At 47.5% G+C, this 11,158-nt stretch overlaps 1 protein-coding gene across 1 annotated transcript; it reads left to right on the top strand.

Moving 5' to 3' along the window:
- Nucleotides 1–2,441: 2,441 nt before the first annotated feature.
- On the top strand, nucleotides 2,442–9,810 carry Gimap6 (GTPase, IMAP family member 6). The gene is made up of 3 exons (XM_085691165.2): nucleotides 2,442–2,722; nucleotides 6,281–6,365; nucleotides 7,751–9,810. Exons 1-3 carry the CDS (start codon nucleotides 2,534–2,536, stop codon nucleotides 8,389–8,391), a joined length of 915 nt encoding a protein of 304 aa, XP_085547291.2. The 5' UTR covers nucleotides 2,442–2,533; the 3' UTR covers nucleotides 8,392–9,810.
- Nucleotides 9,811–11,158: the final 1,348 nt, after the last annotated feature.

The following is an 11,158-nucleotide window of genomic DNA, read 5'->3' as shown; positions in this document are numbered from 1 at the left end:
CTGCTGAATTCGAGGGGCCTTTGCATGAGGTGTCACAGTTTGAACGGCATCGTATGCAGAAATGCACGCTGCCGTGTGCCAGGGGTTGTGCTGTGATTATAAAATAGTGAAGCTGGAAATCAAATGCCTTGCAACCTAAGTTCAGTTCCTGGAACCTATATGGCTTCTGCAAAGCCATCCTCTGATCTCCACACATGTATTGCTGTAGCAATGCATGCTTATATGTATACATAGACACACACAATGACTAATTTTCTTTTTAAAAAGTTTTTTCTTTTCATAATTTATCTTTTATTTTATTTGCTTTAGTGCAAAATGTAGACATACATTTCCTACATGTATGTCTGTGTGAGGGTGTCAGATCCTAGAGTTACAGACAGTTGTGAGCTGCCATGTGGGAGCTGGGAATTGAACCCAGGTCCTCTGGAAGAGCAGTCAGTGCTCTTAACCGCTGAACCATTGCTCCAGCCCCTCAACTGATTTTCTTTGTCCATCATTAATCTATCTCGTACAGTAGCTGGTCCCACCCTAGGGATGGTGAGCAATAGAGAGACTTATCAAAGTCATAGAAGATGCATTTGCCACCAAACAACTCATAGCACATTAGAAAAAAACCCTTTGTGCATAAAAGCTTTAAAATGGTTAACACCATGCAAAACTCAGGCTCAGGAAAATGTCCTATGCACTGACACACTGAGAACAGGTTTGGGGGAAATGCTTTGGTCTATTTGCACCTCCATTTTCAGTTGATAGAAATACACCCCTACATTTGTGAGCACCTGTCTTCAAGAATGGCGGGCACAAGGGGTAAGAGTTGAACCAGAACACCAACTAGCACCCGGAAAGCCCCACGACTGCAGCTGCTGCTGCCTCACTCAGTTTCTCAAGTACAAGGTCAGTAACTCCCTGGTTTTATGTCTCTCTCTTTTCTCTTACTTTTATAATAAAGTTGTCCCCAGCACTCAGTGAGCGCTGAGAGAGTATGCTGCTATGCTGTGCTGGGCAGTGGTGGACACAGCTTTAATCCTCGACTCAGGAGGCAGAGGTAGGTGGGTCTCTGAGTTCATGGCCAGCCTGATCTATAGAGTGAGTTCTAAGACAGCCAGGACTGCACAGAGAAACCCTGTCCCAAAAACGAAAACAAAGGCCAAAACAAAAAACAAACAAAACAAATGTATACTGCTTGAGGGGATCTAAATTTGGTTTCCAGCATCCAAATCTTGCAGCTCACACCAGTTTGTAACTCCAGCTCCAGGAGATCCAACACCTCTGACCTCCATAGGCAGGCACCCTTATTCATATGTGTAGACTCGTGAGCGTGTGTGAGCACACGAGAACACACACCACAGACACATACACATAACTAAAAGACAAAAACAATTTTTTTTTCTTTTCAATCAATGAATTCCAGCATTTGGGAGACAAAGGCCGGTCGCTCTCTGAGTTTTACGCTAGCATGCATCATATGGAGAGAGCCTGTCTCAACAAACTTGTAAAAGCTGTATTACTTATGTTTTTATAAAAATAATTATATTATTTATGATAATGTATTGGTGATCAAAAACTTGGGACCTACCTGATGAATTGAAAAGACTCCCTAAACATGGAGATCTTAGGAAGAATGAGCACTTGGAGCTTGCTGATGAATGTAAGAAAGAAATAAAGAGGAAAGGAAAGGACACGACTGCTCCCAGGTGTGGTGGAGAAGAGGTTTATTATGGATATGTGGGAGAGCATAGCCAGAGTCAGGGGCAGGGACATCTGGGAGAGTCTAGAGTGGATGTGACCGGGTTGAGCTGGGTCATGTGAGGAGAGGGGGAAGGGAAGGAGGGGGAGAGAGCTAACCAGGTGCGGCAGCCAGGAGGCCAAAGGAACAAAAGGGAAAGGGCAGCCAAAACATCTGGATTCTATAGGGAAGAACCTCTGGAGAAGGGCAGCCAAAACGTCTGGATTCTATAGGGAAGAATTCCTGGGGAAAAGCAGCCCCTGGGCTGAAAAGTTCAGGGTAGAGGGTGGGGTGTGCCAGCCATACCCTGTAACAGCATGGGACTGAGGGAATGCTGGGAGAACCTGGAGGCCAGGTCCACTTTGATAGTTAGATAGGAACCTCAGTCATTTGTCCCAGGTTTGAAACTTATCAATTCCAAGAAAAGATATTTAGAAGAAGGACTGGGGGAGGGGGAGGGGCGGTGGATGTTTGTCCAGTTCTGAAACTTATAGGTCACTCTGGAAAGTGAGCTAAGCTCCAAATGGTGAATCTCATCAAAAGGTGGATCGGGGGTCTGGTCCCTGACACTAGCTTTTCGGAGATCTGCAGCTTCCTAATTCTCCAAACTTTGTTATCCTGGATCAGGATAAAATTAACCACCACGAACAACACTACCTTCCTTTAAAATCTTTTTCTAGCCTGTAAGCGGAAGAGTCTGGCTTGTGTTTTTGATCACTTCCTGTTTCTCCTTTCACGGCAAGTTGCTCTTTGAAGGGCCGTTCTTGAGCGCAGAGCATACTGAGCTGATGAAACAAGGCTTGAACGATGGATCGGCTTTACAGGGGAGCAGAGTCCATTGGCTCCTATACTGCGGAAACCTTTTTCTGGCCGTTGTGTTCCATCTACAAAAGATACTGCATCTCGGCCCCACCAGGAGAACCAGAAATTTCATGGACGTGCAACGCCACAGGAGACAGGAAACAGAGCCATTCTTGCCTGTCAGCCAGCCCCAATGTAAGTCCCAATGTGTGTGTGTATGATTACATGTGTATGTGTGTGTGTGTGTGTGTGTGTGTGGTGTATGTCTTGTTTGGATTTGTATATGTTTTCACATGTGTGTATATACCATTTGTGTATATGTATGTCTTGTAAGTGTGTGTTTGTTTGAGGATATGCACTGTTTATAAACATTTGTGTTTGTGTATATGTGTGTTTACATGCCTTGTGGTGTATGCATGCTGTGTATAGGAATTGTATTATGTATGTGCATAAAGCTTATGTTTCTGTACATGTTGTATGTATATTTGTGTACCATAGGCATATGTGTGAGTGGCTATGTATGTACATTTCTGTTCATTTATATGCATGTTTACATGTATGTGTATGAATGGGGTACACTGTATTTTTATGGATTGTATGTGTCATATTTGGATTTATATATGTGTATATTGTTTGTGTATATATGTGTATGTGTTGTATATGTGCATGTGTTTTCAGCTGCATAAATGGCATGTGTGCCACATGTATATGTTCATGTGTGTTTACAAGTGGGCATGGTGAGTGTATGGTAGATATCATGTTTATATTTTCTATTTAAATTTTTTCCAGAGAATATATTTAGATCATTTTCCCGTTCTCCCCATCCCTTTACCAATCAAACTTGATGCTCTCTCTCTTAAAATATAAAATTAAAATTAAAAAACCTGAAAATCAAAATAACCAAATTAAAAAACCAGTAAGACAAAAAGAAAAGGCCAAAACAAAATGAAATGATTTATAAAGCCCACAAAACTAATTTTTCGTTGTGAGCCCATGTCCAGCAATAGCTAGCTAACACAAAATGAACTCAGCATCTTTGGTTGGAGGTTCCTCCTCTCATAATGTTTTGTCAGAGCATTTACAACTTCCGGTTTTGAGTTTTTATGGAATTTCTGTGTGTTACTGTGTGTGTCTACATCTTTATGTGTTTCTCCTGGTTTTTTTTTAGTTCTTTTTCAACTGTTTGTTCGCTTATTTTGTCCTATTCTGGTTTTTTTGTTTTATCTTTTTTTATTTTATTATTATTCTTTATTTGTTTTCTAAGGAGAGACAGAAAGGGTGTGGATTCTGACTGGAGCAGAGGTAGGGAAGATCTCAGGGGGTTGGGGGAGGGGAAAACATAATCAGAATACTTTGTATGAAAAAACAATCTACTTTCAGTAAAAGAAAATAAGAGGGGAAGCCCACAGAAAATCATGATTTGTTTTGTATGATACATGTATTTTTATGTATGTCATATGTGTTACATGTCTGTGTGTTTACGATCCTCTGTGTGTGGCTGTGTCTACACATTCATATATCTGTAAGTGCGTGACAGAGAGCTGGAGCAGGGAGCCAGGAGAACTTAGCGCTCTGTGGTGTCCTTTAAGCTTCATGCTTGTTTTTCTCTCGGTGCTGGGGACCTGAAGCCAGGGTCTTGCACACTCCCCTCAAGTGCTCCCCCTCTGAGCCATGTCTGCCACCCCGAGTGGGCAAGGGTCTCTGGGGCACTTTTTAAGGTCTCACTCTCTTTCTGAGCAATGTAACCAGGGTGATAATGTCTCTCTCATCTGGGATGGAGACAGAAATTTGAAGTGTACCCTGTGTGTGTGGGGCACTGCCTGGGGAGGGCCCGGAAGACTCAGAGGATGCGGCCTCCTCCCTTTGACAGTGCTGTGGGCACAGGGCTGGGTACGTAACTGTCGTCCCGGGTGGTTCCTGGGCTCTGCAGTCTGCAGTTTCATCTGTTGGGAACTGCTTTCTGTCCATTCACATGTTCTCCAAAGAACCAATGAAGATCAGTGAAGACACACTGCAAAGATTGAAGGGTCTGTAGCTTGTAGATCTCCGGGTCATAGAGCAGGGGACACAAAGGCAGCCAAGGCAGTGGGAAGGCTTTCAAGCCAGGAGGCAGATGACCAGAGCCGAATGAGGCTGTCGACCTGGCCTGCTTCCTTGGGAGCCGCCAGACTTTCTTCGGGCATCCACATGTTAACCCGTCCACAGTAAGCCAGACATTTGCTGAACATCGCAAAGCTGTGTCTTCAGTGGCTCCCACTGGCTTTTCCCGGGATTCAGAGGAGACAGGGCAATCTGCTGGTTGAGTAAAGCAGAGCACCCAACAGTGCGGTGACAGCAAGTCCAGGTCCGCACTGGGGCTCCCCACCCCAGAGGACGATTGTGTAGTCCAGGTCCGCACTGGGGCTCCTCACCCCAGAGGACGATTGTGTAGTCCAGGTCCGCACTGGGGGTCCCCACCCCAGAGACTTCGTCTGGATTGTGTAGTCCAGGTCCGCACTGGGGCTCCTCACCACAGAGCCTTCATCCAGATTGTGTAGTCCAGGTCTGCACGGGGGCTCCCCACCCCAGAGGACGATTGTGTAGTCTGGCTGTGAGGGTCCTGAGAAAGGCCTGGATCATGCAGCTTTCTTCCCAGCCCTGTCCGGAATCTAATAATCTAATAGCAGTACTGCAGGCTCTTGAGCAGAGATGGTACTGACCAGGAAACGAGGAAGCATCAGAGCAGTGTTGGCAGCTCCTGATTGGGATGCTGCGGCTCTAATGTGCAAAGAGAGCTAAAGGAGATCGGTAACTGTGACTATACCGTGACATTGCAGGAGCAGGTCTCTTTAGATTCAGCCCTAAAATTCACCCGGAAAGGATAATGAGGACCAGGAGTGTGAGCATCCTAGCCATTGATGGTGTCTCTGTTGCACACTGAGGCGACCAGTTCACAGCAGGGCTCTGTCTTGCACTGTGAAGGTCCCCATGGCTGACACCTTCCTTGTAACTACTGAACACAGCCACGAGCTTTCAACCATGCCGGTTCTCAGTGCTAAAGTCTAGATGGTTCTTTCTGGACTAAAGACCCAAAGTTGCACCCTCCCCAGAACTTCCTGACCCTGCCCATGTAGATCTTACATTGTCTGAGACACAAAATCAAGACCATCCTACCTCTTTTTCCCTCTTCTTTACTGTTCTTCTCCTCCTGATCCCATTCCCCACCCCAGGCCCTCAATACACAGCCCTCAATACACAGCTCTGGACACTGTCTACTCAAACAAATTTAGTGGTTCCTTTCTCCATGACAAATAATCTCTTAAACTCATGGTGGAGAACACAGCTTTGGGGGTAGGGTTTCTAAAGCCCCTAGAAAGTGCCCCATACTCCTCTTTCCCACTCCTTATCAAACACACACACACACACACACACACACACACACACATTAAATAATCTTCATCTGACAAGGAAAAGGCAAGTGTCCCTTCAAACACATCAGTTAAAGTTTATAGACTGGAGACATGGCTCAATGGATAACTGGGCTTGTCATGAGAACTTAACTCCTGAGTCTGATTCCTGGAACCCACAGGGGAAGGAGAGAGTTACCATCTAACCTCTCCGTGTGCACCAAGACACATAACCGCCTGTGCACGCAAGTATTCACAAGCACACACATGCACGTGCCCATGCGTGCGCGGGCGCGCGCACACACACACACACACACACACACACATGTTATTTACATGTGTTTAAATGTATTATCGTCTTCTGTAGATGGAAGAAGAAGAATGTGAACATGGTCCCCAGAAGGACCCTACAAAGCAGTCACCCCTGGACTCCGAACAAGGGCTGACAAAAGGTACATTGCTTTCCTAGCAGGGGAGAACTGGGGAGGTGTGGATGGGAACAATGGTGTGCAGATGGATGCGAGCCCACACACTGAGTGCTGGGAGGGGCAGCTGAAGGCCCTCATTACGGAGATTTACCCACTGTAGCCAAAATAGAGCAAGAGGGCTCCTCTTTACACCAGGGAAAACTAAGGAAAGGGACCCCTGCCAGGTGGATGGCCTTAGGAGGTGACAAATGCAGGTTCCAAGGAAAAGAGCCTTCACATCTAAGCTCCTCCCTGAGGACATGCTGGTCTGGACATGATAAGAAGGCTGCTCCCAGCTCTGGAAGTCAGCAGTCCTTGTGTGTGGTTAGCTGTGTCTAATGTGTCACACAGGTTGATAGTGTCATGCAAGCAAGCAGAGTGTCACCAGTGGCCACTGGGAGGGACAGGGCTCCGTCTTCTCAGAGATTCACCTTCGCCACCTAACCTGAGGAGACGGTATTTGGGGATGCTAGAAACCTACCCATTTTTTCTTTCTAGAAGAAATTAATTGTGACTTGCTGCATTTTAAGATGAATGATTTTTTTTCTTTATGAATTTGAAGGGCCAGGACCATCAGGGAAAAACAGCCCAGTTATTGTACCACATGGGAAAGTCACCCACACAGGCTAAGCCTTTTCCACTGGTCATTACTTGAGAAGTCCCTGTCTACTTCTCACAGCACATTGAGCTTTTCTGTTTGAGCTCCAGCTGCTGAAAAGAGTTCCTCGTTGGCCCTAGCTGCACCTTAGCTAGGCAGGCAGTAATGGACATCCAACATCTGTGCTTAAAACTTAAAACTTCCGTGTATCCACACAAGTTCATTTTCTATTCCCTTTGGAAAAGCTCAGGAGAGCCAAGATGATTGCAGCTCAGCCTAGGGTGCAGACGTGGGCGCTGAGGTTTGAAGACAGAACCTAGCAGGTTTTGGTAGGGTTGGAGCTCTGTGACCTGAGACCCATCAGGGTCTTCCACGGGGACCACACTTGGGAACTGTCATTTGTCACTGTATGTGGTTTCGGTCCTAGGACCTGCAGGGTTGGGAAAAGGGCATTTCCTTCCCAGCCTCCAGCCTCAGGCATATTTAAAAATTTAGCACTGGATTAGCCAGTGTTTAGTTGACGTATGAGTCTCCCTTCTCAGCTGGTGGCTCTGATGTCCCTCTTTGTAGAATGTTCGCCTCTGCCTTCCAGGACACAGGCTGAGAATGTGAGCCCAGGGAAGACCCAGGGTCAGACGCTGGCCTTTGTGTCTGCAGCTCCTCACCCTGGAACTCTGTTTCTCAGATGTGCAGGGTTATGGCCTCTGATAAGCAGAGAGGGTAGGTTCTGTCCCATTTCCCTCTGATGATTAGCTTTGTCAAATTCTTCTAGGTCTGAAGGAGAAAGAGCTCACCCCAAAGAAACTGCAGCTTCTTCTGGTGGGGAAAACAGGAAGTGGGAAAAGTGCAACAGGAAACAGCATCCTTGGCAGGCCAGCATTTGAGTCCAAAATCAGCGCCAGACCAGTGACCTTGACCTTCCAGAAAGGGAGTAGTGAGTGGGGTGGACAGGAGGTGGAGGTGATCGACACCCCGGACATTTTGTCACCTCAGTATCAGCCTGAGGTGGCAGCTGAGAAGATCTGTGAAGTCTTGGCCTCTCCAGGGCCCCATGCAGTACTCCTGGTGATACAGGTGGGCCGGTACACGGAAGAAGACCAGCAAGCTGCCAGGCGCCTCCAGGAGATCTTTGGAGAAGGGATCCTGGCTTACACCATTCTGGTGTTCACTCGGAAGGAAGACCTGGCGGGGGGCTCCTTGGAGGAATACGTTAGAGAGAACAACAATAAGAGCCTGAAGGATCTGCATGTTGCATGTGAGAGGCGACACTGTGGCTTCAACAACAGGGCGCAAGGGGATGAGCAGAAGGCCCAGCTGGAGGACCTGAAGGAGAAAATCGAATTGGTCTTGTGGGAAAACGAGGGCCACTGTTACACCACAAAACGTCCAAATGTTCCCAGCAAAGCAGTTTAACCACAGAGCAAGGCTCTGAGGAGGAATCCCTTGAGGTGTCCTGGCTGAAAGGCTGTCCCAGATCCAGATGGCTTCTGGGAGACCTGTAGGTACCGGAAGGGAGGGCATCCTGACAAGTGCAGGATGGCTATTAGCAGGAGTGTCTTAGTTAGTCTTCTCTTGCTGTGAGGAGACGCCATGACCATGGCAACTCCTTTACAAGAAAGCATTTAATTGGGACTGGCTTACAGTTTCAGAGGCTTAGTCCATTATCATCATGGCTGGGAGCATGGCAGCAGGCAGGCAGACATCGTGCTGGAGAAGTAGCTGGGAGTTTACATCCAGATCCTCAGAGAGCAGCTTGAGGGAGACTCTGGGTTTGGAATGGGCTTTTTGAAACCTCAAAACCCACTCCCAGCGACACACTTCCTCCAACAAGGCCACACCTCCTAATCCTTTCAAACAGTACCACTCCCTGGTGACCTAGCACTCAAATCTATGAGCCTATGGTGGGCATTCTCATTCAAACCACCACAAGGACATCCCATCAGCAGCTGTATTCTGTGTCCAGCCCTTGTTATCGGCTCCCTCTGTCTCCAAAGAAAGCTTTTCGGTCCTTAGGTCAGACTGTCGGGTGTGGCAATGGGGTGAGGCCTCAGTTCAGGGGACGCAGCAACATTCTGTGTCCAGCTATGTCGTTTCTTTCTGAACACATGGGTCCTCCTTACACTTAGCCCATAGCACAGCGCCCTGACGGGGGACTTTCTGTCCCACCGATACCACATTTTTATGTTCTGTGTCTAATCTCTGATACAAACAAAGCTCCTTGCCATTGTCTGACTCTTTCTTTCACGTAAGTTACACAGCTGCCTAGCCAAGGTCATCAGGGTTGAATCAACCCAGGGACAGCCATGGACCAGATGGTTATATATTTCTTAAGTTTCATCCTTATCCATAAAGGGGACAGACATTATGGTTACAAGAGGCCTGTCCTGTGTAATGGGTAGAAAATGACAACCAGACAGACTAGAGAGGCCCAGACCATCAGTTAGGGTTTTCTTCCACGATATGAGGTGTCTTCCCGGGCTGTGCTCTATAACTGTGTTCTAGGCACGGATGTACTACTAAGCTTTTGAGAGACTTTGCTGCAATGATCACATGTGCACAGTGGCTAATTTTGAACCATTTCTGTCCTTCCTGGGATGAGGGGGTCAGCTAGGGCCTCTTCCATCTTTTGCGAGCTAAGAACAGTTGGATCAAATGTATGCAAGCAGACCACCATGCAAGTACAAACCTTGCAACAGATCCGAAGGCAGACAGGACATGGCAGTGACTCCAAGGAGTCAGAAACCTGAGGGCACCAACCCAGAAACCTTGCTGTGTGCTGTCTCCCTGTGCTTTGCCATAGGCTCCCAATAAAGTCGTGTTCCGTGGGTACCACTCTCCTGTTTGTGATTTCTGTCTGACTTGGGAAAAGATCCTTGAAATGATTGGTAACCACAGAGGCTCTGACATGCATGGCAAGATATATCCTGGGCTGTGGAAGAATATGAAGCCGTACCTAGAGAGAGGCTAAATCAATAAATAAATAATAAAAATGACACTGGCACTTGATCCTCTTGAACCATAACAAGCAGGTCTCATGAGCACTTCCTATGGTCAGAAAGAGTGGAGTTGGGCTAAGAACTGCAGATGTCAGCCTTTGCCTAGGAGAACCTTACCCTGAGGCTGCAGACGTCTCCATCTGCATGAACTTGGGCAGAAAAGGCCATCATCCCTCAGGTCACTCTTGTTACCTCCTTTTTGGGGGATTCTATCACCCAGTTTTAGATCTAGCTTTGGGGCTATGAGAGAACAAATTCTATTTCCATACTTCCATGAACCTCCTTCACCGTGGTAGGTGTGTGGACGGGCTGAAGGGAGGGTCTGCCTGTGTAAGAGAGCTCTGCAGGAAGATCAATCAGAAGGGTGAGTGGAGGGAAGGGAGTCTTTGAAAGAAGGGAACCTGCAAAAGAAGGCTAGGGGCTTAGACCGCATACATGGCAGGAACCTGGTTTCCACAGGAACGCTTCAACAGCACAGGGATGTCTTCCTGGAGAGATGGTCCTACAGATGACGTGCGGCCAACAGAAGAAGGAAGTAGGACATTGACTCAGACCTCTTTAATTTATTTATTTCCATTTTTCAAGACAGGGTCTCGTTATGTAGTCCTGGATGTTTTGGGACTCACTACACAGACCAGGCTGACCTTGAACTCACAGATCTCTGTCTACCTCTGCCTCCTGAGTGCGGGGATTAAAGGCGTGTGCCACCACCACCTCGCTGATTCAGACCTCTTCAGGGAAGCAGTTAGCCAACTGTACAGGCTGCCATGCTTCAGATGCCCCTGAGCATCCCTGAGAGTCGGGAAAGGGGGAGTATGGCCGGCTGGTGGGAGGTTAATGAGAGGAAGGAGACCGCAGACGCCTGATTCCCTCTCCTTCCCCCTTCAGCTGGGCAGCAGAAGCTGGAGTTCTTTTCCTCACAGGAGGTTCAGGAGTGGGGCGGTAGGGACTGTGTGGGTGGACTGTCAGGACTCAGAAGATGCGACCTCGGGTTCTGCTAGATGCTTGTCTGCAGGCCCGAGTCCAGTCTCCTCTGTTTGCCCAGAAAGAGGAAGCCCTAACCTCCCTAACGCAGGCAAGAACGTCATAAATCACTTCCTTAGCAAAAGGCAGCAATGGCCCTGTTTGGAATGATGCTGGGAAGCACCTGACAAAGCGCTTGCCCTTCCTTGTATTGTTCTGAC

The sequence above is a fragment of the Myodes glareolus genome, chromosome 25, assembly GCF_982192425.1.
Source record: "Myodes glareolus chromosome 25, mMyoGla1.1, whole genome shotgun sequence".
Taxonomy (NCBI): Eukaryota; Metazoa; Chordata; class Mammalia; order Rodentia; family Cricetidae; genus Myodes; species Myodes glareolus.
The sequence above is the reverse complement of the archived record's forward strand: the minus strand, read 5'-3'. Positions and strand labels throughout refer to the sequence as shown.

Bases quoted from the DNA above. Each gene is read 5' to 3' on its own strand.
- Gimap6 (XM_085691165.2), top strand. From the start codon at position 2,534: ATGGATCGGCTTTACAGGGGAGCAGAGTCCATTGGCTCCTATACTGCG. The intron at 2,723-6,280 runs GTAAGTCCCAAT...CGTCTTCTGTAG, and splicing joins GCCTGTCAGCCAGCCCCAAT to ATGGAAGAAGAAGAATGTGA. The intron at 6,366-7,750 runs GTACATTGCTTT...AAATTCTTCTAG, and splicing joins CGAACAAGGGCTGACAAAAG to GTCTGAAGGAGAAAGAGCTC.